The sequence below is a fragment of the Osmerus eperlanus genome, chromosome 4 (genome assembly GCF_963692335.1).
Source record: "Osmerus eperlanus chromosome 4, fOsmEpe2.1, whole genome shotgun sequence".
In the NCBI taxonomy this organism is placed as follows: Eukaryota; Metazoa; Chordata; class Actinopteri; order Osmeriformes; family Osmeridae; genus Osmerus; species Osmerus eperlanus.
Genome location: NC_085021.1, coordinates 17,048,386 through 17,075,671, shown reverse-complemented (window position 1 = coordinate 17,075,671; position 27,286 = coordinate 17,048,386). Strand labels below are relative to the sequence as shown.

The 27,286-nt window shown below is 44.2% G+C and overlaps 1 protein-coding gene across 10 annotated transcripts in view; it reads right to left on the bottom strand.

Moving 5' to 3' along the window:
- Positions 1-27,286, bottom strand: part of LOC134019142 (nephrocystin-4-like) — a 74,742-nt gene that overhangs the window by 39,001 nt on the left and 8,455 nt on the right. For 9 of the 10 annotated variants that reach the window (XM_062459714.1, XM_062459723.1, XM_062459713.1 and 6 more), the window contains 6 exons: positions 24,803-24,972; positions 24,476-24,540; positions 19,937-20,080; positions 16,736-16,872; positions 9,535-9,725; positions 7,245-7,374 (listed from right to left, as the gene is read on the bottom strand). In XM_062459714.1, the coding sequence (XP_062315698.1) occupies positions 7,245-7,374; positions 9,535-9,725; positions 16,736-16,872; positions 19,937-20,080; positions 24,476-24,540; positions 24,803-24,972 (837 nt within the window). The remainder of the gene's footprint in view (positions 1-7,244; positions 7,375-9,534; positions 9,726-16,735; positions 16,873-19,936; positions 20,081-24,475; positions 24,541-24,802; positions 24,973-27,286) is intronic. The other variant, XM_062459718.1, reaches the window with a different exon arrangement.

Below are 27,286 nucleotides of genomic sequence, written 5' to 3'. Positions count from 1 at the left end.
TTGAAGCTGAGAAGGCCTTGCTAAATCAGAAAATAATCAAAACTGAGAACAGCAGTATAAAAACCTGTCTGGCGGACTGAATACTGGTGAGCAGGATATAATACCCTAATTAAAAGTGGAATGGGAAGAAAAACAATAAAATAAGAGACTGTAATAATCCCTTCCTCCTCCCTATTCTGCACTTCTCTTCATATAGAAAAGTAAGCAGACAGGATTATGGAGAAGGAGAAACCAGTCTTTACGTTTAAATCCAAGAGTTCAAACATCAGCTGTGGTAAGAAATGTTTTTCCATCAAAACAACTGTGAGCTTAGCCTCTTCATTTTAGTTAAAACTTATCAATCGGGTGACAACGAATGATCAAAACAAATGTTCTTTTTCAGATTAGAAACTTTGTTTTAAAAGCAAATGAAAATCTGGTTTAGACACTAGATACAGCTTTCTTGGACTGGGGAATGTAAACACTCATGATCATGTTCTTGAGCCAAGTTCCAAAAGGAATTCAGAAGTAAGAGGTAGAAAGATGCTTTTGGAGACCAACCACATCCCATGAAGGAGACAAAGAAAGTAGGGCAACACCTGCATAATGGGGAACCCTTTGGCAGACCTACATACAGGCATTGTTCTTTCACTAACTGGGCAAATGTCTCCACGGGCATTTCGAGCTTAAGACGTCTGCTGTTTGGACTGAGATACACGCAGGGCTTGGACCGCAGTACCTTCTCTACTCTAGCAAGTGGGCTTCAGAACAGGGTGCCCGGCCACATGGCGTCCATTAGACACACCGACACTGGACTCCTTTCTGTCTGTGCCAAGGCGGATGTGTCCGTCTGGAGAGGGATGGTGGCGCTGGCAGGCTCTGACAGGGTAAGACTCACTCTGGGCCCATGGGTGGGAGATTGATGCACTTCTCAGTGGGGGGATGCTGACATTCATTTTAATTAGGCTAAGGAAACATTGTCTCCAGGCTGTGCAGTCTCCCTGTCTCTCACCACCCCACCCCCCTCGACTGGTTTCCCTCAGTGTGAGATAGGAGGTGAAACCCCAGGAGGGAATGACCTCCAGCATCATTGCGGATCAGCTAAATATATCTTTGCGAAAGTCCTGATGACATTACTATGCGCATGATGTTTGATTAACATTTAATTAACATTTGTGTGACATTTGCATTGAGATCACAACAAGAGAAGTAGGTCTTTCCACGCGCGCTGGTGGCACACGCAAAACTTGTATTTCTTTTATACAATTGGAGCAGATCGAAAATCTGGCAGCCATCCTGGGTGGTCTGAGAAGATGTCAAAGCAAAGAGGCAGTTTTAATGAGAAAGTGCATGGTGAGAGATTTTCATTTGAGACTTTCATTTGAGAGAGAGGGTGGGGGGGAGGGGTCCATTCAGTAAACATCATTAAAGCCTACAGGGACACACACATTTCTTCTAAAGGGACGTCACAGAAAACACACACAACAATCCATACCCTGTGTACCTGACTGTGAGCCAATTAAAATCCACACAAGAGTCTCTGAAGCACAGAGCAGCAGACATACTAGAACACCTTGGAAGAACCCAAGGCATCCATGTCACTAGGGTTCACTTGAATTGTTTACCTGCTGGCCCCAGGTAATGACATCACGAATACAGACATTGAATCAATAGTTAATGCAGGAAATAGGAAAATAAATCAACTCCTGGAAACTTTTCTGCACATACTGTAAGTCTATGCTTGACTAGAAATATGAGTCTTAATTACAAAACCACAGTCAAGAAGCACCCATGTGGAAATCCAGCCAGCTATAATTGAACATTTCCCAAAACAAAAACAAGTATTTTGTTTTAGACTCATTTCTTGTTCTTACATTTTATTTCAGTGCGCAATGAAAAAAATATTTAGGTGACTGCTGTCAGTTGTCTATTCAAGACCTGGGACTGGTGCATGCCACAATAAGGGTGGTGGGGGAACACATTAAGTATATGAAATGAGTGTGTGCTAGGCTAAAGTGGTGTGACTGTGCGAGACCTGTTCGAGGTGACTTTCTCTACTGTGTACATTGGAGTATGGCTCACTGTGTAGACACTGGAAGGGGTCACTATGGCTCTCTGAAATGAGCTCCAGACATGCAGTCACACATCTAGTTCAACACGGCTGTGAGTGTGTTTGTGTGTGTGCATCCGTGCGTGTGTGGTGAAGTTGGGGCTTGGTAAAGGGCAAATCAGTGCTCATGTTTAAATCGCTTTCGGAGGAAATCAGAAAGGTCACGCGTTAATGGTTACACTTCCTCAGACGCTAGGTTATCAAGCGTGCCAGTCACCAAGCACAGTCAGGGTCAAAGGTGACATGGCATCAGACATGACGGGTGGGCACATTCATTACCGCATGGCGTTCGTGGCCTCCCCAAGTACAAAGTCACTGCTCGACAACCGCATGTCAAAACTGTCATCCTGCCGTTTCCAGACCCCGAGTCGTCTGAAGCATATAGCAGCTTCGGAGAGACGCTAATTACTGTTGTGGGGAGATGATTTGCGTTGGGTGAGCCTCTCTGTGGCATAACAGCAGATGATGAAAGTGAGGAAAGAGCATCTCATCCATCGCTCTCTATCTCAGACTCTGACCTACGCTCTCCCTCCATCCTCCTGTCTTGGATGACTGTAGCTGTCCCACTTTCCACAAATTGTTTCCTGGCAAAAGGACAAGAGCACATGGGTTTCTGATGCGCCTCCTGTTTTTTTCTCCCACCCCCCCACCAACCCCTACATTAGCGATGAGCTAGTGCCTGTCAGTAGGGGAAGTAGACAACAATAAGTCCCATCGTATTACATTAGGCTTTATGTGACTATATTACATGGCTGGAGTGACAAACTGCGTCCAAGCTAAGCGTGGATGATAAACACAGCAATGGGAGAGTGAGCAGGGTGGGGCTGTCTCGGGTGGAATTACGGCATGGGTAAATTGGTGTTGACAGACTACAATTAGGGAGCCATTGCTGCTGCACGTCAGTTGTCAGTATTTGTTTTCTCGCCGTGGGTAAATCATACACAGGTGACGAAGTCGAAGCATGGTTTTGTGGATTATCCTACCTACAAGATGATGCACAACACCAGGGTTCTTTATCCTACCTGTCATGACAGAGGCAGGGGGTTAAACGGTTGGATGTCTGAAAACTTAATACTGAAAAGGTTTCTTGAATCACAGCTATTTCGAGAACGTTTTTTCCTCCTTGAGAAATAAATGAAAAGTATTTCTGTCTCAAAGTCTTAAACTAAAAGGGGGTCAGATGGCTGAGCGGTTAGGGAGTCAGGCTATTAATCAGAAGGTTGTTGGTTCGATTCCCCGGCCGTGCAAAATGACGTTGTGTCCTTGGGCAAGGCACTTCACCCTACTTGCCTCGGGGGAATGTCCCTGTACTTACTGTAAGTCGCTCTGGATAAGAGCGTCTGCTAAATGACTAAATGTAAATGTAATGTAATGCCAGCACTCTTAGTGAGGCCTCAAGGAGATGCTCATGGACATCAGCTCCCATAGCTGCCCGCTTAAATGACTAAATGTAAATGTAAAAGCAGACGATTTTGCTTCTTAATAAAGAAAGCCTAGAAAGAGAAAAATCTGCGTGGTTTTCAAGGAAAAGGGTTTGCAAATTCAAGTGCCAGACTGAAACTTGCCAGCATGACAAAGTACACCCTTTCTATGTATTTCTACATAAACAAGTGGAAATTCCATGTTATGTAACATGTCATACAAATGTTAAACCATATAGACGTAGAAGACGTAATACTATAACACAATGTACTGCTTAAAGAAGTAATTACACTAATAATATGTTAGCAGAGGCCGTTATTAGAAAATTAAGTGATCACTGTAATATTTTGGGCGACTGTAATTACTATAAATACCAGTGTGGGTGTGGTAATTGCAACTCTGCAGCACACTTTCACCTTGCTTTCTCTAATACAAGAGACTGGGGGGGAGAGAGGCAGGGGGGGGGGAAGAGACTGGGGGGGAGAGAGGCAGGGGGGGGGGGGAAGAGACTGGGGGGGAGAGAGGCTGGGGGTGGGAGAGAGGCAGGGGGGGGGGAAGAGACTGGGGGGGAGAGAGGCTGGGAGTGGGAGAGAGGCTGGGGGGGGGGGAGGCTTGGGGGGGGGAGGCAGAGGCTGGGGGGACAGAGGCTAGGGGTGGGAGAGAGGCTGTGGGGGGTAAGAATGGGGAAGAGGCGGTTGGAGAATGGGCAGTCAATCAAGTTGACTACAGGCAAAGTTGGCTGTTTGAAGTTCATCAAACACGCTGCTGGAGCAACAGCCTATAGCAGCAGCTACCCTGCCTCTTATCTTCCCAGTCTCCCTCTCTTGTCTGGGGTTCTCTCCTTTTCTTTCTCCCGCTCTAAACACATAAAAGACAAGTGTACTCTAACACTGTTGGAGAAAAGAAACAAGAGAGAGAGAGAGGGTTGGAGGGAGAGAGAGAAAGAACCACAATCAAAAATCAAAAGCGGGGAACAACAATGACATGGCAAGTTTCTCTGGGACACTTGAATGTCATCCTTGTGCTGTGTTGAAAGCTATTCTCTCTTTCCATTCTAGCTCCAATGAGAGAACTTGGTTGGGATCTAAGTTTGTCCAGACAGGAACAGACTACACATTGTCTACCGTTTGAAATGAGAGGTTCACTACTCCACCTACCCATCAGAATGCATCAAATAGATAATTTCAATAAATCTTTGACCGGAGAGAAATGAAGCAGACTCGATTCTCTTGGCCTCTTCCTTCAAAATCATCCATAAAATGTGATGGTACAATTTGCACTATGCAGCTCCATCTAGTGGTGGAAAGTATATCTTTTTAAGGGGGGCCAATGTATGAATAAAAGCAGAAAAGAAGAACAGTAGAAGTTGGGTGTTGTGTCTGAAGATAGACACAGGATGAACGTCATGCTGGTATCTACGCTTCACTGGTCCATGGGCAACTTCTCTTCAACAGAGGTATGACTAGAATGCATAAAATGATTCTGTCTGTGCCTACGATGCTGTGGCATCTTCCGTCAGAAACGGAAGGCTCCCTTCTATTCCAAGGTATGATAATATTGATTTATTCAGACATTTGGCAAGCTAACATAAATAAGTGATATTGTAAGAAACAAAGACAGAACTGAAAGTCACTGGTATATGGCTACACAATATTTGGACAGTTTAGAAAGTGAACATAACTGGTAACTTTTGGCAATGCAGCCCCAAGAAAGAAAAAAGCCCAACATTTGAAACACAGGTTTACCAGAAGACACAGTGGTGGAGCAGGAGTAGTCAAAGTGCTGCAAATGCTCTATTAATTCAGAACTCCTCACCCACCCATTATACTATTCAGTTAAACAGAGCTGAAACTTTTCAACACACGTCACTCCAACGACAGTCGTATCTTGGAAGTCTTAACCACCAATGAATAAAGATGCCATCTCTACTGGCTAATCTTCCTGCTTCTCCTTCTTCCAGACAGCCATGGCTATTCAGGCAGCCCATCAATATTTCAACCCTTCCTGAATTCGGAGGGGGGGGGGGGGTCACAGGCACCCTGTCCTCAGGAGGCGCCACCTCGTCGCTCCCTCATCACTCACCACCAGACAGATCGTGACACACGATTTCAACAGGCTCTAAATATACACACTCACACACACTCACACCCACACACACACATAAACACATGCATCTGCACAGACTGCAATTAGGCTCTTGCCTCCCTCCTGCTAAAATTCTCTCACCTCATCAAACATTCATGCTAGGTGAGGCCATGGTGAAGTGGTGTGCTTTTCTTTTCTTTTTTTCCTACAACCCTCAACAACCTATCATCCATCATCACAAGATGATCTGAATACTTGACGACTGGGAACATGAGAAAGTGTCTGCTCGGCCCATACTGTCCTCCTCTTTGTCATCTCACTGCCACCAAATCTCTCTCTTGTTAATTATCTCTCTTTCCAGTCTACATTGTGTCTAATCTAGGATTTAAGTAGAAAAATGTATTCAAGCATATGTTAGCAGGTTAGTCAACTGAAAACTGCTCTCATTTACGGTAAGAGCTTGACTGACTTTGAAATTGGAAGATGAGACATGAGAGTGAGTGAATGATAGTGCAGCAATCAAAATGACTGGCCATTATCTTTCTGCAATTTTAATTGGTGATCCATTGACCACTGAACACGAAGGGGTACGCAATACACTAATTGACCTGCGTGTGTCCAAAGTATGCCAGGGTCAACCGCCATCCCACCAGAATATCATGCTTGCTTGGTAAATGACTTCCCTTAAGACGTGGTGATGCCACTCTGGGCTGGTGTCCCCAGGACTCTCTCTCTCTCTCCTCTGGGCTGGTGTCCCCAGGACTCTCTCTCTCTCTCCTCTGGGCTGGTGTCCCCAGGACTCTCTCTCTCTCTCCTCTGGGCTGGTGTCCCCAGGACTCTCTCTCTCTCTCCTCTGGGCTGGTGTCCCCAGGACTCTCTCTCTCTCTCCTCTGGGCTGGTGTCCCCAGGACTCTCTCTCTCTCTCCTCTGGGCTGGTGTCCCCAGGACTCTCTCTCTCTCTCCTCTGGGCTGGTGTCCCCAGGACTCTCTCTCTCTCTCCTCTGGGCTGGTGTCCCCAGGACTCTCCCTCTCACCTCTTTCCAGTTTCCCTTTCTAAAAAGCTATTTCTCTGAAGTAATCACGACCACAGTAGATAACAGCTGCCCTCTTCCTGCTCCCCGCTTCTCACCCATTGCAGAGGGGATAATCCTCTACACGCTCTGGCCCTCGCCCTCGGTATGTGTGTACATTTATGCCTGTGAGTTTGAGTGTTTAGGCCAGTGTGCACACAACCCTGTCTATATGTGTGTGTACATGCGTGTGTCTAAGCATTGATGATGAAAGAGGGAGCTACCCGTTGGCTCAGTATATCCTGATTGGATCTGTTCTCCTTGGTTGGCTGTCTTAAATCCTCCACTCCTCATTCCCTCCTCCCTTCCCAGTGTGTTTGTTTACGGGGGTTGTCTGGTCAGGGATGCCTCTTTAATTTCCTCAGGGAGAAGACAGTGATAGATGGAGTGAGTGATACTCCCAAGGACAACAAACATCTTGCTGGAAACAGGGGCCACAGAAGAGGGAATGAGAGTGTTGAGCTGACATCCCAAAAACATAGATTTGCTCCTGTCAACCGAGGACGTTCACACTGAGTGAAGAGTGCGTGTGAATGGTTTGCCTGTGTTTGTGCGCGTCGCTTTTCTAACCCTCTTACCTTTCCATCTCCGCCAACTGGAGTGGAGAAGACGTACTCCAGCTGCAGGACGATCCCAAAATCCCTGTGATTGGCCAGCTTGAGCTCCAGACTGCTGCGCAGGGCCAGGGTCTGAGCCGCTGACGAGGTGCTGGGGATTGAGAAAACAGAGAGAGAGAGAGAGAGAGAGAGAGAGAGAGAGAGAGAGAGAGAGAGAGAGAGAGAGAGGAAGACAGAGAGAAATAGCGATACAGAAAGAGAGCAAGCGAGAGAGAACATGAGCCAGAAAGACGAACAAGACAGAGAGAGAGAGAGAGAGAGAGAGAGAGAGAGAGAGAGAGAGAGAGAGAGAGAGAGAGAGAGAGAGAGAGAGAGAGAGAGAGAGAGAGAGAGAGAGAGAGAGAGAGAGAGAGAGAGAGAGAGAGAGAGAAAGAGAGAAAAAGAGAAAAAGAGAGATGGAAAGAGAGACCGAAATAAAGATACAGAGAGTTGAAGAGAAGACGGGAGATGTTCCTGTAAATCAATCTCGACACACCATTTCCTCATAATTTCTAAATCACTCATGTTCTCATCCATAACTTGGAGCATCAAAATGCCACTGAAAAGGATTCGTCCTGTCTGGGTTTCCTCCTGTGTTTTGGAACGCTGCTAACTCTCCCTCTGTGCACCGGCCCCATGTGAGAAACACACACACTTTATATTTATCATTCACAGTTTGCACACAGCCCCAGTTGGAGCATTCTGGAAAGTCGGTGGATGTGAAGAAGGTCGCCCGAGCGCCTGCTCAATCCATGGACCCCCTTGGGAGACTGAAAGAGGCATATGTAGACTTTCTACAGATAAACAATGGCCAAACATAAGCAAAAGCCTGCCTGTTGGCTTCTTCGACTGAAAAATAAATAAACATAGAGCGTAATTACAGCCTACGCTGTGCTATTCATACCAGCATGCTTTAATAAATGCTGTGCTATCAGCAGGGGAAAACTACACAAGACTCAACCTGCTCCTCTTAGGAAGAGGCAGGAGCCAAAACGTAACCGTTATTATTAAAGAACTAGGTGACAGGCTATTAGTATGATTAGGGCTCATTATGGAAGTGGTTGATAGAACATGAGATTTTCTACCTCATTGGATAGTTTTGCATATTTATCAGACTCCCACATAATTGCTGTATGTTGAACGGTGAAGCCCACCGTAAACAGGGATGAAGTGATGTCCAACTGTCATTTGTGTTTTGGGGGGGGAAAGTGCAGCTCAGTTGTCCAACCATAGCGGCACGCAAGTATAAAACGGAAAAGCCTGCTCAGTGAGTCACAGGGACGAGAGTTCATAAACACACAAGCACCATGGTTCAATCTAAGCTACTGTCAAGTTCTATCTTGGCTTCTTCGAACTGGTACAATAGGGTTTCCTTGGCCCCACAGAGACCAAAGGACCACTGCCAGAAAGCAATCATTTCTTAACACCCTGCAATCCTGTACAGTTTGACATATAAAAGCCCTCTGTTTAAAGAGACGCTGATTCCATGAGTTTTTTCATGCTGATCTAAGGAGGAAATCCCTAAGAACACACTGCTGACCTTGCGTGAACAAATCCAGGTCACGGGTGTCTATAACATGGAGAGTGGGAAAGGACAGGCGTGGAGTATGTCTGCTAGATTGGTTGTATAGTACAACATGGAATTGGAATACGTTGCCTTCCTCTATCCAACCTTCGTTTTATGGAGATTGCGGCTTGCGGAGTATGACTGACTGCATGTGTATGCGTGTTCGCATTGATATCAGATTACATTTGTATGTGTGGCAAGGTCAAGGTGACGTGAGAAACACATGGGATGAGATGCAGATGGTGTTCAGGCGCTCCCAGCGGTGCGTGCATGTAGACTACCTACTGGTCCAACAAATAGGAGCTGACAAGCAGCTTTGGGGTGTGAGGGATCTTGCTCCAACTACATGCCCTCGGTAAGACTACACGGTGTATTCAATTCTATTTAAAAGCATGGTATTTTACAAGTTCCATGTCTTGACATGGCAAAATGCCAAAATCCAGCCCGATGCCAGGCCTTTGGTGCTACTTGCTGAAATGTAAAAGGGTTAGAAAGGTGTGGGCAAGCCAATAAGCGGGGTCAGAGCACACTCCAGTCAAATGTACTTCACTCACTGAGATTCCAGACAGAGACATCCTGTTTCAAATATCAGGCTTAGATACTTTACCTAGCGCAACCCTGATGTGCTTATGGCATTGGGATTGGAGCTATCAAACCACATACTTTGGAACCAATGGCAGAGTTTCCAGACAGAGCAGAACTCACCCTTCTCTGGTCAGGCTGTTCTGTCGGGAGGGGGACCCCTTGTGAACCCTGCTCCCCTGGGCCTGGGTCTGCAGTTCCAGAACCACCACCTGGGGAGGCTCCAGGAAGGCCCAGCCATTATGGACCCCCACATGGAGCCTCCTCTCCTGGATGACCACTGCCTTCAGCGTACCCTCTGGGCCCCAGTGCTTCTGTTGGAGGACACATAGAAAACACGGTAACGGATACAATGAAATCAACACCATATCTGGTCTATGAAGAATGGCTGCTATTGCATGGATATCCCCAAAACCAGTTGCGCACATTTAATCAAACAGAGGCGAACTGGATCTGCTGGATCTTCGAAGTATCTTGCTCTTGGTCGGTCTGATCTGGGAAGTCTCACCCCAGGGCTGGCGACAGCATCGTTGCTGCACCATAAGTCTCCTTCCCTCTCCCTCCTACTCGTACTCAATGCTTTAATCCTGCTCTCACTGACACTAGAGTGCTCTAGCAGTGCTATGGACTTTGTGAACAAATAATGCTAGGTCCTCTGGTGGAGAACAGATTGAAGAATGGGAAATCTTACACATAATAATGGAAAAGCCACTGGACACAAAGGCTCACAACCATTTCCAATTGTTTCCTTGTACTGTATACATTACCATAATAATCCACATTATTCATGCTAATGTTGTTATTACGCACATTGTAATTAATTAATAAGACAATAATCATCTCAATCAAACATCTGGGGAGTCACCGTTTATTTCATGTTTTGTTTTCAGTCGCTCTAATGCAAATATGAATCAGAGTTAAAACCATCATTACAAGTTACTCTTTCGAAATGAATATGTAAATGTAGGAAATGGAACACGTGTATTGAGCAAACAATTCAATCAACACGTACTTCGGAGATGGACATGTTCTGGGACTGTTGGCGTTTCACACTTAACGGGCACTGCTAATGTAGTGTTGACTGACAGAACTGCAAAATGACTGACTGCAAACTCTAACCCTGGATTCTGGGGCTCACTGCTCTTTTTTGAGTGCCTGTCTCCCTCTCCCTCTCTCTCTCTGCATAAACCCTTCTCCATATCCACCCACACCTTCCCAATCCAATTAGCATATCAATTGAGCATTGGTTATATATGCAGCTGCAGAGCCAGCCCGCGTACGGCCCACATAGCCCATCACTCTCGTTTCTCCAGCTCGTTCTCTCCCTACAGTATCCTTCTCCATCCATTCTCTCCACTTCTTCCATATCTCTACCACTTTCTCCTTCTGACCGTCTGAACGTCACCCTTCTACACTTTCACTTTCCTCCCTCACCCTCTCTGTCTTTGCCTGTCTGTCTCTCTAGTTCAACATGCTTTATTCTTAAGACGTGCAGTGTGTCCATACTGTATGTTATGTATGCAACATAATATGCGACACAAAGGAAAACATCCACCTCGGTGGATTCCCCCCCCCCCCTATTCTAACACTCTCTGTGTCTCTCTTTAGTCAACAGTACACAGTAAGAATAAACTGCTCTCCAGCCTTCTCATGTGGTCTGGGAATCAGTTCTGGGCTGGTTTGTCCTCAATGGGAGAAAGCAATGTTAAGCATCTGACACCTCCCGACGAAGGCCTGTGAATACCTTCTGTGGATTGCCTGGACCCCCAGGCAATCACTATTAGAGAAAGGTCTTTTGTCTCACTATGCTAAGGGGCCTATGGAACAGCTACTGTAACAGGTGCTTCAGAGATCAGCCACACCAGCAGCACCAAGTGGCCAAGTCCAAGTGCTCACCAAGAGAGGAAGAGGAGGGAACCCACGTGAGCACAGGGAGAACATGCAAACAACGTGCAGAAAGGCCACCTGAGCACTGACAGACTCCCAGTGGGAGTCTGTTCAAGGCAGCCACAAGAAAACAAGGGTGATTAGGATTGTGTCAGTGGAAGGTGTCGTGGGATGTGAACCATTTTCTTTAGCTTGTAGGATTTAAAGGGAACGCCACTTGAGTGTCATGGCGATGGTAAAACTTGGATCATCTGTTTCAGTCCAAGTCTGAACGTTATGTACAACCATGACAATACATCCTTGTGGAAAACAAGGTCGCACAACATTCGAGACATAGAAAAACATCTATGCAGTCACTTCAAATACAAAGAGAAGATCTATGCTTTTTGTAGAGCTGTGCCACACAGTGCAATCATAGACAATCTATCTCTTGTCAGCTAAGCTAGCTCTTTAAGATCTCTCTTTGACTGACTGCAGAGTGGCAGCAGGCAGCATAAGTGTGACAAGAACACCACAAATAATTGCTTTCAGCCACAGTCAGATTATAATTATGATTGTGCCCTTCTCCAAAATCTATCTGTTCTCGCCCTCTTTCAACAACACCAGAGTGCGGAGATGACAGGAGATGGCATTGTCTTATGTAGGAAAGGACGGTAATGAAGTGATTGAGGGAGGAAGGCAGAGAGAGAGACACAGAGAGAGAGAGAGAGAGAGAGAGAGAGAGAGAGGGAGAGAGACACAGAGAGAGAGAGAGAGAGAGAGAGAGAGAGAGAGAGAGAGAGAGAGAGAGAGAGAGAGAGAGAGAGAGAGCTGTCTGAGCCTTCTAACAGGGAACATCTGTTGGGAGCGATCCTTTCTGTTCCGCTCTCGCTTTTTATGACTTTCTCTCGCTCATTCTCTCCTTCCAATACGGTTTCTCTCACATATCTCTCTATCCCTCGATCTCACGCTATTCCACCCTCTCCTATATCCCTCTCTCTGTCTTTCTCTCCCTCCTCTGGCTGCTGCCGTCACAGATTTGTTTCCTCTCTCCTGAAATATGAATATTTTACAGCTAAGAAGCTTAGAGGGAACAATGAAATGGCCCCCAAGTTAAATCATACTCCATTTCCATCGTCACAGAAGAGGGATTCGTTGGAGTGAAGAGCTCAAAGGGCATGGGCTACAGTCTCCCGCCCCTTCTTTCTCACTCTCTCTCTGCCTCCCTCTCTTTCTCTTTCTCTGTCTCTCTCTTTCTCTGCCCCTCTCTCTCTCTCTCTCATTTAAGCGGGCAGCTATGGGAGCTGATGTCCATGAGCATCTCCTTGAGGCCTCACTAAGAGTGCTGGCATTACATTACATTTACATTTAGTCATTTAGCAGACGCTCTTATCCATAGCGACTTACAGCAAGTACAGGGACATTCCCCCGAGGCAAGTAGGGTGAAGTGCCTTGCCCAAGGACACAACGTCATTTGGCACAGCCGGGAATCGAACTGGCAACCTTCTGATTACATTGCATTTTGCTTGCCATGTCACAATAATTGTATTGTCTTTATTGTTGTATATTTATTGATATAATGTACACATGACAAATAAATCACTGTGACTTTGATGTAGAGCTCCTCTCTTCTAGAACATACTGTACTTCCTGTTTCAATCAGGGCTGACTGTTTAGGTGTTTACGGCTATCGTAAAATGATGTTGCATGTAATATGATTTGAATAAAGAACTAATAAAGGACACATTTGCAAAAACTGTACCTTTGCAGAAATTGCGAAGAACAGATGTTTAAGCTGTTTAAGTGATATTTATTTAATCACAGGGCGTGCAGTCGACTAGTTTTTGTAGGCAATCTATTTAAATGTTTTGCAAATAAGCCAACCAAAAGTGGTATGTTGCTAGAAAGTGGGTCTGTTTTTGGGGGCTTCCAATTAGTGAAGTAGACCAGTGAGGGTGTTTGTGAGAGAATCCAACCATTCTGCTCAGTCAGGCATTTACAGCTAAAGACAAAACAACACAAACTACCTTACATATTTAGCCTTGAGGGTCAGAGAGAAATGTTTTTTTGCAATAAACAGTAATGTGTTTGCAATCTGGTAGAAGCTATGGAACCTATTCTTATGAAATCAGAGAGGTATATAAGGTGTTCCCGTCAATCAAAGATACTTTCTACTGGAATAAGATACCGTATCATATTGCTTTTCAAGGGAATCCCTGCAGAAAGTGCAGAAGATAAATGCATGTTTGAATCTGGTACATAATGCTGTTGAGCAAGGTTGACTTTGGTTCATTTCTGGTTCTGCAGCAGCAGCCTCAAAATGTGATCCGCTTTGAAGAAGGGTATCTTTTAGGGAGGATATATTGGTTTTAATGTTATTTCTCTGTTCTCAGATAAATAGTTTTGTTCATAAAACCATAGTGCAACTCTGAACTCAGTATTCTGTTAAGAGTAGGAGATTAAATAGCATTGCACAGACAATGGCATAGGCCTTCATAAAGACATGTCCTCTCTACAAAGCCTCATGTTTACAAAACCTCTTGGAACAGACAAAGAGCACGGTCACATGTGAAAAACAGATCAAAGGGCAGTCAGGATACTGTCATAACACAAGTGATATGTGATGTAAGAACATAGCATAATGGAATTAGCTCAATTTAATCTAATTCAGGGTCACGTCTTGACATTTATTTGAAGCACTAGTTCAAACTGAAAACAGCAGAGTAAAACTGAAATTTATAATCAGCGAAATAATTTAATTGCTCCAAGGACTCAACGGCTAATTATTTTGGAACGCTTATCTTTTCCTACTAATCTTGAAGATATAATGAGAACCGCTATGTCTTTGCTGATAGACCCAGCTCATTATTGAGTATGCTAGCATGTTTGTGTGTGTGAACGTGTGTGACTGCATATGCTAACAATGTACGTGTTCATTTTGGAGCAGTGTGAAGTGTGAGCATGTGCGCGTGTGGTAAGGTGCCCACGCTGTGGACGTTAGCTCCCTCACACTGAGGTGACTCATCCTCACAGGAAACACAGTAGCATCATCATTAGCATGCCGTTCTCATCCTCCCACTCTTTCGCTCCTAACAGATTTTAACTGGCACATCGCTTCCGCTGATGAATCGCATTGCCCTCATGGTGAAAAGCTCCTCCGATTCACATCCCAAAATATTGAGTTACACGCAGACCAATATCGCTGCCTTAAAACATTTCCCTGCTTTGTCCTCTGTTTTGGAAATCCTTATCTCCGCTTGTTTCCTGTAGGGAGATATGATGAGGCAGGCAGGCCGTTCAAGATCGGCAGAGTTACCCTCAAACTTGACCAGACACTAAACAGTTGCAGGACACATAAATTAGCATGAGTAAATCTTTCAGAAGGCGGTAATGCATATTGATTGCACTCCTTGAGAGAAGGGTTGTCGATTACGCCCGCCCAAGCCACTTTCACGATACCCATTTGTTTGATGGTCATTGAAGGAAGACAAGGCACACTAAGATGATTATATGACTCTAGTCCCACACGGGTTCAAAATGTCATTATGGATTTGAGCGCTCATGCGAAGAACTACTGTCAATATTGCTTGCTACCAGACACCCTTTAACTTGCCAGAAGTTGCCAGACTGGAAAGTTTGACTCCATTTCATAAACCCTTTATTAACTCATCGTAAGTAAATGAATTTATAAATGTCATGGAGATAAAATACCAATTTTGGCTTCTGCAGTCACAGGCCAAATGACTAAAACAGTCCCCTGGTTGGCTTATGAGGAGACGTAGCATCATCCTCCCCAACAACCTCAAGGCTGAAAGAGACTCTCACCCTCCTGTGACCGTCTACTCCTCTGGTGTGTGTCTCTGTTTGTCCACAAGCGTATTGCTACTTGGACTCCATTTTTTCCAATAACAAAAAGGATCCTTTGTTCACTATTCCCCTGGTTTCTCTCCTTCACCATCCCTGACTGTCCCAATGCACAAAATACCACACAGAAAACGTAGTCTGATGACTTAGACAGGTGAGGTGTCAGCATCACCTCACAGATAACTTGATGATGACAATCTAGCAAGAATCACACTTTGAAAGGTCATACTCACACAGACACACGCACAGACACTAATTAAAAGCTGGCATCACCCTCGATGCTGAATGTGTTAGCACCTTCTGCACATGAGAAAGGGGCGTCATCCTACCAAAGTTGCACAAAAGAAACAATCTGGCATAAGTTAGAACAAATCCTCACACCTATGTTGTAAAGCTCTGCAAAGGAACTTGAGGATGGGGAAAAAGTTTGAATAGGAAAGTGGTTTTCCAGTCTCCTTTACCTAACATAGGAAAAACGACCCTATGTTAAGGTATTTCCGTGAACACAGCGTGTGTCATTTTCACAAAGATGCATTCATAACAAAGACTGCAGATTTGAATTTTATGAATTTTATGGCAACCCGCAGGCACTCCAACTGCAATTGATTGTCAGATTACTCTGAATATAATGCACACTCACCTTCCCACAGACACTCATCCTCTGAGCGACAACAATGATTAGCAAGCAGACCCCCTTGGGGGGGAAGGGTTCAATAAGGACCCCATGCCAGGCCTTAGGAAGGCACAGGCATAGCACAGCCAAAATAATCTTTCCCAAACTCCCAAACTGATGAAATGTTGTTTCCAGGATCAAACCGTTTTCATGATGACATCACACTTGTCTGGGCTGAGGTGAAGTGATGCTTTGACAACTTTAGTTTAGATCACGCAAAGACAGGTCACAGGGTGTGCTCACTTCACACCTGGCTTCTGGAGTTAGGTGATAAACTCAACACAACTTCTCCTAAATTACAGTCTCTGTCATCATGTTTAGAGAGTTAGAAACTCAAAATAAATCCTGATGGAATAATGATACTTCCTGAAACATAAGCTACCTGAAGTAGAACATCCCCTGGCTGCGTGCACAAGGCTCAGATTGACAAGACCCTTGATGGAACATCATGCTTTATCAAAGCATCTCACTTTCAACAGGCCCTCTTGGTTCACAGCCCTTTACGATGGCGTACCACTGAACAAAGTGTGACTGGCAGCATCGTAATATTAATTCTCCTGCCAGTACCACTCGCAGGCATGCGAGTTAAAGTCAGAGAAGGTGGATAAGACCTGCACAACACCACTAATAATAGGAAATGCATGGAGGTACCTGTCACCTTGGTTACCAGACCACTCTAACTTACAAGAGAAAACATTTACAGATTCCATGTGGGTTTGGAGTCTTAGGCTAAATGCTATGCCAGAAGTAAATTAAATAAACATTTTAAACAAGTTGGTGAAAACACATAGTGAAAGTGATGTTATGCTGATGGTAAAGAAACCAATGTTTAATCAAGGTAAAAGGTAAAGGTAAAATCACTTTAACAGGACCTGGGTTTGGTGGCAGTCAGCCACACACGTGGATGACGCTATGTCTTACCATGTTGTTGCAGTCTGCGTTGATCAGATGCAGCAGCTGGGTCTCAAACTTGTCCAGGGAGGGATAGAGCGAGATGGTCAGCCTGTCCAAGGCGCAGCTGACCATCTTCAGGGTGTGAGGCTTCAACAGAGAGTCTCCTAAAAAAGTATAATGGTGTTGGTGAATGGGGGATTACAGTCTGCGGTCTTGTCGCTCTGGAGTAGGTTTTCTCGAAGGATCTTTCTGTTTTGGCCTCGGTTCCCTCAATCCTGACCAGTCTCCCAGTACCTCCAACTGAGAAACATCCCCATGGCATAATATTGCCACCACCAGGCTTCACCATAGGGATGATATTAACCAGGTGATGAGTGGTATTGTACTGGGTTTTAACCAGACATAACTACTTGGTATTTTGGCCCATGTTAGGCCAGAGAATCTTTACCCTCATGCACTCAGTGTTCTTTAACCCTTGTGCTGCCTTCGGGTCACAATGACCCGAAGGTTCACAACGACCCATCGTTGTGCTGCGACAACTTTACCCAATACAAAAACAAATAAAAAGCATTTTCTTTTAACCTTCGTGCTGTGGGGGGTGTGAGAAAGCCCGAAAGTTAAAAGAAAATGCTTCACTTTATTTTTGTATGAGGTAAAGTTGTCGCAACACGTGGGGGAATGACTGAAGGGTCACAATGTCCCGAAGATAACACAAGGGTTAAGTGCTGCTTTATTCCAGGCAGACTGTCATGTGCATTATATTCAGGATAGGCTCGCTACTCTTGCTACAAAGAATTATTTTTCGAGTGCATAGCTGTCCTCTTGTCAGGTTCTCCCATCTATTACAATGTTCACTGAGTTCTAGGTCATCTCCCTGACCAAGGCACTTGCCAGGTTACTCTGACCTGCACGGTAGGACCTTGTATATGTAGATGGCTGTGTGCCTTTCTAAATGATCGCCAATCACTTAATCTTACCACATATGCAGAGGTTCTCCAAACTTCATTGGAAGTTTAGAAAGTTTGGGATGATCCAAGGAAATTGTATTTACTTTTAAGCTCAATTAGGTGCGTCATAACAAAGGTCTGAAAATGTAGACAAGAAATACGATTTTTTTATTTTTTTTATTTGTTATATTGGGATTTTGTGTGTAAATGGATGGTAAAGCAAGTATATTATCAAATGTGGAAATGGTGAGAGTTCTGAACACCATTGTTATAAAGGTATTGTGGAGGAAATGTTGGGCTTATGTATGTAAAGTAATGTGTCTGAATATAATCTTCTATGTTCATTGGTAAGAGATAGGAAGGGGAGATAATTAAGTTGAGTTCAAAGGAATGCAAGGTGCTGACGGCTCTGTGGGACGGTTTACCCTGGAGGATGGGTGAAGCATTTTATAGGGCCTTCTGTTCTCTATAATCATAGAGTAAGGGGCTATTGATGCAGCTGCTCTGACCTTTTGGCCAAGGAGATTGTGTCCTGTGTCCTGTTTGTGTTTAATTACAGTTATCTTTGTTATCTCCTCATTTAAAGACAGAGAGGTGACATCAAAGAACTTTGGGACACTTGGCCTGGAGGCTATTGTTTCAAACTGTCACTAAATAGAGTTAGCCAATTACAGAGAGCGCTACATTTATTGATTGAGCAAACCGAATGACCATATGTTATAAGTTTATATAAGGCAGTGTGTATGGATGTTCTTTACCACTCTTCCGAAACGACCTGTAGCTTATACTGTCCTTCGTTATGACGGGTCACAGAGTACTCTGTTTTCTTATGTTTGTGCAAACTAATAAATTGTATTAAGCCGCCATCTTGACTGTTCAAACTACACAGCACCGTCATAATTTTCCATCACAGTATACTGTGGTTAGCGTTTGCTAAGGGGTAGCTGTCAACAGCATAAACTACAGTTGAATCACTGCTCCATCGATTGAGCCAAGCTCCCTCTTGAACTATTTATGAGAAAGACACTGGTGCTCAAGTCAAACAGCTCCCAAACACTGGCGCTGTCTTGATATTGGGTGTAAAACGCTCTGCTCCAAATCGATTCAAAAAGTACCTCTGCCTATGAGGCTAGGCTGGATTCAGATTGTCGTCAGATTGTCGTCCTGAAAAGCAGCAATCTGCCCTTTCAGAAAGAACAGATATGAAATGATCGTTGATTGTATTCACACTGAAGCACAATGTAACTATAATGGTCTCGCAGATGCCCAGTTGTTGGAGGATAATGGTCTTGGAACACTCTAATGAATATCCAGAATCCAGACAGTGACGGTGTTCTTTATATGAGGGTTTAAGCCATGGTTGCTCAGAGGTCTTGAACATAGAGAGGGGGGATTAGCCACAATCCCTCCCACTGATTTGACTGATTATAACCCAGCACTGCCAAACTTCATTACATTCGCTTATGAACTCAGTCTCAAGTTTATTGCAGTATTTAGTAGTTTATAGTACTACATTTATCAACAATATTTACATAATTTAAATAAGATTTTGAAAAACTGAATAATATTGTGTTAATACTGTTTCAAATCTTACGACTTCTGAGACTAAATCCCAAAAAGGGTTCAGTTTAGTAGAACCTTTACAGTGGTATTTCCAGCTTTAATCTAGGAGAGCTACGCTTTAGGGTTTTTAACCGTCTCAGGGGTGTTCTCACGTTTAAAGTCATATTTTCTCAGTTCCAAGGGACCAAGCTTCAGCACACTTGGCTAGCATTGTCGTTTGAGCTGGTTTCAAATTCAGAAAATGACATCATGTCATGTACCTGAGCTGATGTAAGAAAACAAAGACACACACTGCAAATACAAGTATGGCAGGTTTGATGGAATAACAAAGAAAGCCCTTTTGAAGTATACATATTTGAGACTTTCAAATGAAAGTCTCAAATACTTGCACTGAAAACAAACCGAAGCCTGATAAATATGGTAGACCAACTGGAGACTGAATGTCACATCATTTTCTTTGCTGTCTGTGACTTTCAATTACACCACGTGACCCAGTGGTGCAAGGATAACCACCATGGGATCTCTCTAATGTCTTTACACAAATTTTTATTTTATTTTTATTCTGTTTAAATAGTGTGGAAACATAACAATGAGTGCCACACGCCTCATCAGTGATGGTATTGGTAAGGAACTCGAGGTCCATCATCAGACCTCACTGTAAAACTACATGAGTGTTCCTTTATGGAAATGTGAATGTTCGAGGTTTGTTTAGTCTCACCTGTTGGGGATGGCACCAGCCCTGGAATGTTTTCATCCCCAGACACCAGGATGTTCTCAGGGAAGAGGTGCATGATGGGAGCCAAAGCAGGATGTGGTTTGATGTTGAAGACCAAGTGAGCTCCTTCAATAATCCTCAGGAGCTCTGTGTGGTGAGATGAAGAAAAAACTAAACACAATGCAGTATACAGTGTTACAATCAGCATTCCCTTTATCTAAAAGGTTTACATATTACTGGAGAAGTGTGATGGGATGCAATGTTTTGCTTCTCTGGAGACAAATACACGATTCCCCATCATATTTATCCAAACCATTGGACTATTGCCTGTCATCCGGTCTGCCTCACAAACAATCGTCACCTGTCTACAAGAGTTAAATAGGAAGCTGTTTCATTTTTATGAAGGAGAGCATTGCTCGAAAGTGACTCACAAAACAGTTCAATTTTTCAATATTCCATTTGGCTGCCAAGGCCCAGGTGCACGCACCATTATGTTGGGAGAATCGTTTTCGAAAGCGTGCCTGCCTCTGTCTCTGATTGTGTTTGTGTGAAGGGGTGTGTGTGCACCTGTAACTGGGCTGCATTCAGCATTACAACCAATAAACTATAGCAAAGTGCTCCATGTCCAGAGTGTTGTGTTTTATATGAGAAAACGGTGTACTATATAAGATGGACTGACACACACACACATCCTTCATCATATGATGGGTGTCAACTCACTATGGCGTTCATCAACATGTAGGGAATGCTGGAGAAGCATTGGATTTGACGTGTAGTGTGTGTTTGATTCATACAAGCCTGCCGGGATGGTGTGTTCAATCATTCAGACAGCTTTGATAATTGCATCTTCAGCTGAGATGTTGAGGATCATTAATCCCAGCTCCACTCACTCCCTCCAAGTCTTCATGATCATACTACTGACATTGATACACCTGGACCCATGTACCATCTGTAGTACAGTGCGAACAAGTTGCTGAGTTAATCGTGTGTACGGCTGGTTCAATAATCATAGTTGGTTCAATAATGCAAGGGAGTAATGCCTTGCGGTGCATCCTGCAGGAAAATGATTAGCAATGTGAACCTTCTTTAGTGACACAGCTTTGATTGATGCCCTAATGTGGTTAGATATTGTATGATCACCACTCAGTTCACCACAATGAAATGGAAGCCTTTCCTCTCCTCCAGCCCTGATGTACCCTGACAGCAGGTCGGATTCTCTTCATCAGGCACACACTGCCTACTTTGACATGTTCTGAGGAAATCTGACAGCGTTCCTCCAGTCACTGCTCACCAGTTTTAAAGCGATATGCTTCATTGAGAGTGGAGTCACTTAGTTTAATGAAGAAAAGAAGAGAGGTGGGGACGGCAGAAAAAAGGAAAAGAAAAAACATTCACGCAACTAGCTTAACACAGATGGTGCCCAGGTGTCGGTATGTGGGTAACTTTATCATTTATTTCTCCTTATTCATAATGCATTAAGCTTGTGTTTCTGACGCAATGTGCAGATCAGAATATTTCCGCAAAAAAACTAAAATCTTCAGGCAGACATTGAGATCCCTTAGTGTGAGACTAGTACAAACTTGGCAGAAGATGAATCCAAGAGATGGTAAAAATGGGACTCGGTAGCTCAGCATCAGAAGGCTGTGGATTTGGGGAGGGTGACAGGGAGGGGAGACTGCGTAATAATCAGGATGAATACCAATGGACTGAATTTGAAAAGACAGGTTTTGGGAGAAAGTCAACAGCCGTCTTTGAAAGTGTAAAATGTATAATTCAGGGTATTGACAACAGATTGGAATATGGAACACAGGAGTCCTTGTGTAACCAAGCCATTTTAGACACGGTCATAAAAGGGAAACCAAATGAACTGGTAGTTTAATTTGATATTTAAATTTCACAATATCAGACCGGTAGAACGACAGACAGACATACACACACGGTTGGAAAACCCACAGCACTGACCTATCTTTTGCAGCAGTGGATTAGAACATGGTAATGTGAACACAATACAGTCTCCCGGCACGTTGGAGCAGTGTGCCATCTGTTTGTCCCCTATCTCCCTGAGAGAAGCCCAGAGCTGCCTTTTCTACTCTCTTCCCTCGCTGACTCCTCCTCACTCACTTCATTTCCCTCATGGCCCGTCCAAAAGAGGAGCTTAGGTGAGCAAAGCAGCCCTCCATTCTTCTCTCTATCTCTCTCTCTCTGTCTTCTCATCCCTCGGTTTTCCTCCGGTCAATCTAGCAGAGGAGATAAGGAGGCCCAGAGCGTATCCATATGCTCCGTTTCTCTCTTTTGCTTTATCTCTCCGTGCTCAGTACGGTCTCTTCCTTAGCCAACCAAAGAAGCAGTGATTTGAGCTTTGGTGAGGCATCGAACCACTCCCATCTTCACCGGCCCCTCTAAACTTCCCATACCGTTGCTGTTCTTTTGCCGTACTTGGAGGCCCAAACAAACTCCACCCCTTTAACCTCATTCCCCTGCTCCTGCTCTGTGTTGCTTTCTTCTTCTACACCATTTCCTCCATGTTAGTCAAGGAAAAGGAGTTCAAGCAAATCGTTATCTTTCTCTCCCGCTGTTCCTTTCTTTTCATCTCCCCACCCCACACTCTCTCTCTCTCTGTGTTCCCCGGGGTCGATACAGGAGAGGGGTTTAGGTGGCGGTGTGCGGGCGTTTGGCCCGCTGGGCAGGAGAACACAGATGGAGAGCGGCTGGCAGCACCAGAGGCTCCCCTGGCTGCCACGCTTCCTTCTTGTCCCTCCTCCACCTCCTGGCACCAAGCACCCCCCTTTACCCACACACCTCCTGGCATTGCCCCCCTCTGATTGCCCTTACCCCCTGGCATGCTAGATACACATAAACACACACTTAAACGTACAAAGTGTGCGCGGACGCTCACACATGCACAAATATATGTGGCTGCACACCCCGTCCCGTCCCACAGACACACACATTTGATGTGACAGACTCGAAGGGCCCCAGGTGTAGTTTGGAAATGTCTTATTCCCTGTCTGTCTGTCTGTCTGTCAGTATGCCCATCTGTCAAGTGTCTCCGAGGATGTGTTTGGAAGACCTTACTGTAGATTTGAGGATTGGGAGAGAAGCCAAGAGACAGGACCACTCAAGACACAAAAGGCCACGGCACAGCTTTTCTGATCCATCAAACACAGACACTATGTGCAAGGAACAAAGTGGCTCAAGGTGCTTCTTGTTCAGTTCAAACAACTGCATTCATGGCATTTTAACACAAATTCTTACTTTTCTTGGACACATAAACCAGAGGATCATACCACTGCAATGTTTCAATCAAACTATATAAACTAACTTTCCTCAAGAACACATTTATTGCCTTCAAGATTGAGAATAGAAAATAGAGTGCATTGACTTTGCGCTAAATCCACAGAAGTCAGCTATTTTCCTGTAACATTGCAGAATTATTGTTCTATCAAGTGTTTCTGTACCTATATAATATCACCCACAGTAGGAAGAAGCACCCAGACAGGTCTACAAATCAGACTAGCAAAATACAAACTCTCTTCTTACCCAAACCTTCACTGACAACTATTCAATGTACAGTAGGTAACATGTCCATTTGGAGAGGCCTGTCCAATATTAACGTGTCATAGTGCAGTAGCTTTAATAGCTGTGTTGGCTGTCTTTCACACATTAGCAATTCTCCAGGCCAACATTTAACATGACCGTACATTGGGCATGAGCCCAACAGAGGACATGTGAAGAGCAGCTTCTTAGTGGTTCACTGTAGCTCAGTTGGCTTCCTCAACTGTCAGGTCACTGCTCAATCTACCCCTGGACTACATTTACCAAAATACATGAACTGTTCTGTCAGGCTGCATGAAAACAACTGCAAAATGCCATAGGTTACATTCACTGTCAACTGACAATCCTCCCCGGAGCTTATAAAATGTGTGTGTAATGTATATGATATGCCAAAACGCATCATTCTTCAGAGTGAAATGAACTCATGTACTAATGTGAAATACATGTACCGTAAAATGCTGAACTTTACTGCACACCACAGAGCTGAACAAAAGCCAGCATATTCTAACACTGAAAGCAAACATGGGTTAAAGCAAACAACACATTGTATGACCAGATCAATTGGTGTCTCTCACCACGCTTTGACACAGGTAATCAATGGTGTCTGTGTCTTATAATGACATGTTCTGGGCTTGAGAGAGCCTTGTGGAGCTCTGGGCCACTGATATCTTTATTAAACACTGTAGACAGACATGACAACACTGCATAATTAGAGAGCAACACAATAGGGGCCTACTCCATTTGGATTTGTGTCTCTACACGTGTTCTACGAGCTGTGGAAACAACATCCCCCATGTACATTCAATTCAATATGAAGTAGACTGGAATTGAATCAGACAATATGGAACTGAACTAAAAGAAAAAAGCCTGAAATCACCATTAACTTGAAAGTTCATTGTCAGCTGGATTCAATTCTGTGAAAGTACTCAACAGCCCTAACCTGATGGTCAGTCCGAACTGATGTTGAAGACAGGAGAATGTGCTTACGCTTTTTGGGATCCATTGACTCGGGCTGAAGCAGAGTCCTGGGTGTTCCATAGTACCAGTCCAGTCTGAAAACACAAGAAGGTCAGATGCTGTAACCATCCATAGTCTGTTGAAATATCCACATTTTGATATGGTTGGAACATAATGATGAATCTATCACAACAAAACATCAATAATGGAAAGGATTTCACCCCATGCACAATAGGGGTCTCTGAGCTATTAGCGGGTAACAAAAACTCTAATCCTCTCGCTAATCCTTCACCTGTCTCTGGATGAGAAAAATCCATGAACCCCTGCCTGGTGTATTATCACCACTATACTAATCACCTTCTGTCCCCTTCGGTGGCCTGAGGTTCTGCATGGCTGCCAAACAAGTCCAGGATCCCGAAGCCGCACCCCAGTGCATGCTGGGAGCCTTCTGCCCTGGGTGATAACGCCACCAGCTCCACCACGGCCAGCACACTGGGCACCCTCAGTGAGGTGTGGAAATACACCACCTTCAATGGAAACACAAACAAACATGAGCATGTCAGGATGTAAAGTAAATGGGTTGGGAAGGGTAGGGCTTCACTGGCTGATCTTATGGACACTGTGCAACTTTTCTGCAAAACAGGCTGGTCTCAGGTTTGGTGCCAGCGGCTGAGTGGTGCTTTAGGAGGTGGAACATTGGACAGTAAGGTCCAGACTATTAATATTAAAATATAAATCCGAGCAAACAGCAACAATGTGGCTGTGACATAGACCATCAGCATGGCTTTACAGTGGCATCATAGTGGCCTGACCATGGAAAGGTTGCCATTTAGTAGATAAACTTTTTTTCCACAGGTACACTTGCACTTATAGCAGTTCATGTTGTTTAATTGTAACTTGTTTAACTACATGCTCTTATGGTTCTTCCCTTTGGCACTTATTTTGGTTGTTCACAATGTGTGCTTCATGTTTTGGCTACTCGCAATGTTTTGTGGCTATCTCGTTGTTATGATCAGTGACCTATGCACTTTGTAAAGCTCTCTCTTGGAAGTCGCTTTGGATAAAAGCGTCTGCTAAATGAATAAATGTAAATGTAAACAGGGGCTAAGGTTAGGGTTGGTGTTTGATCTCCAAGGGTGGCCTCAATCGGCAGCCTTTAGCTTGAGCTCAAACCTTCAGCCTGGCTCTTATAGATCTGTGTTAGGGTTGCAGTGTGGGTTTGACTGTGCATCTGGCTGACTGGAGCGGGCTGGTGTGGGAGGTGGAGGACATGGTGTTCTGCCCTCACAAACAAACAGCAGATATAAGTTTAGCAAGGTCACTGACCCTGGGCATACTTCTGCTGTTTGTGGACAAAGGAAAAAAAAGCAGGGTGAGCGAGAGGTTGATGGGTTAAATCCAACATCATGTTGTTGTTATTTTCAGCCTTGGAAAATAGCAGTTTGATCAGTACATTTTCAACATTTTCACAATTTTCTGTTATGTATTATGATGGGAAAGATGGGATTGTCTGTTGCAAAAAAAATGTATTTTACTTCTTTTGTTTGGTTTTGGTGCAATTCTCTGAGGGCATACCAAGCTCAGTGCAGCCTATCTCCAGATATTTCCCGGACTCACAATGTGAGCCAAACACCCAGGGTTGAGAAGATGCCACTCTCTGTGGGGGTATGGGCATGAAACACGTCCAGCCACCTTGAAGAGCAGGATGACTCACAGTAGCAGCTCCTGGAAGCTTATGGAAAGGTAGAGGGGCGCCAGGTTTGATATTCTTATTGAACTGCAGGGGGATCATGTACTTCTCTTAAAAGAATTGGTTTGTAGAATACGTAGCCATACTACTGGGCGAAATTGAAAACTCTAGTGTAAAGCCATGTAGATCTATGATGTTGTTTCATTTGCACTGACTTTATCATGATTAAGTGGTCTGTAGTTTTTGATCTATCAGTCCCTAGTAAAGCTCAGTGAAGACTGTTTGTTAGCAAATTCCATGACATAAAGCAGAGAGAATACAACTGAGGAAAAAAGTTGAAAAATGAGCAAAGATATCCCTAAAGTACCTTGAATTACACAGGCCGTTTCTAATGTCTCTGGCCGTCATCCTGTTCATTTCTCCAACCTGCAGCCTTGAACAGCCACTGAGTGGTATTTAAATTTCAAACCACATAGACATCGCATTTTAGCCACATCAATCTTTTATCCAAGCCTTTTCGTGTTTTACTCAAAATTACCTCCAAAGTAAAAAAAAAAAGAAGAAAAAAGTCAGCAGAAAAAACACAGCAGAATACAAATGAGAGAGAGGTGGGAGGGAGAGACTTTGCTGGCCTGTGTGTGGGAAGCTGCCTTGCAAGCCAGGCTTTTCACTATTCAGTACAGAGTATAGCATGTTCCTTAAGCCACACAGCTGGAACAATTTCAACTTGGGGCATGATTCATCATTAACATTTCACATACTTGAACTTTTCACGAATGAGTATATGAGTCACATGATTGACACTGTCTTTTAATTCTGCATGGCCGCGTCAGAATTAAAATGTTGAAATTCTATAGTTAGAACACCATGGAATAGACAAGAATTGACAGAACATGTGTTCCTAAGATGTGCATGAAATGTGACTTGTATGAAATATGATTTTCTAATACTAATCTAAATTCTGTCTCACTTTTCAATGGCCAACATGAGCACTCTCTTACAGTCAGTGCATGTGAGTATGTGTGAAGGTTTGTGTGAGTGAATGAGTGAGAGTGAGGGAGAGATAGAATCAGAATCAGAATGGGATTTAGAGACAGACGGTAAGAGACACAACAAGAATGAATATTAAAACAGAGACGATGGCAGATATA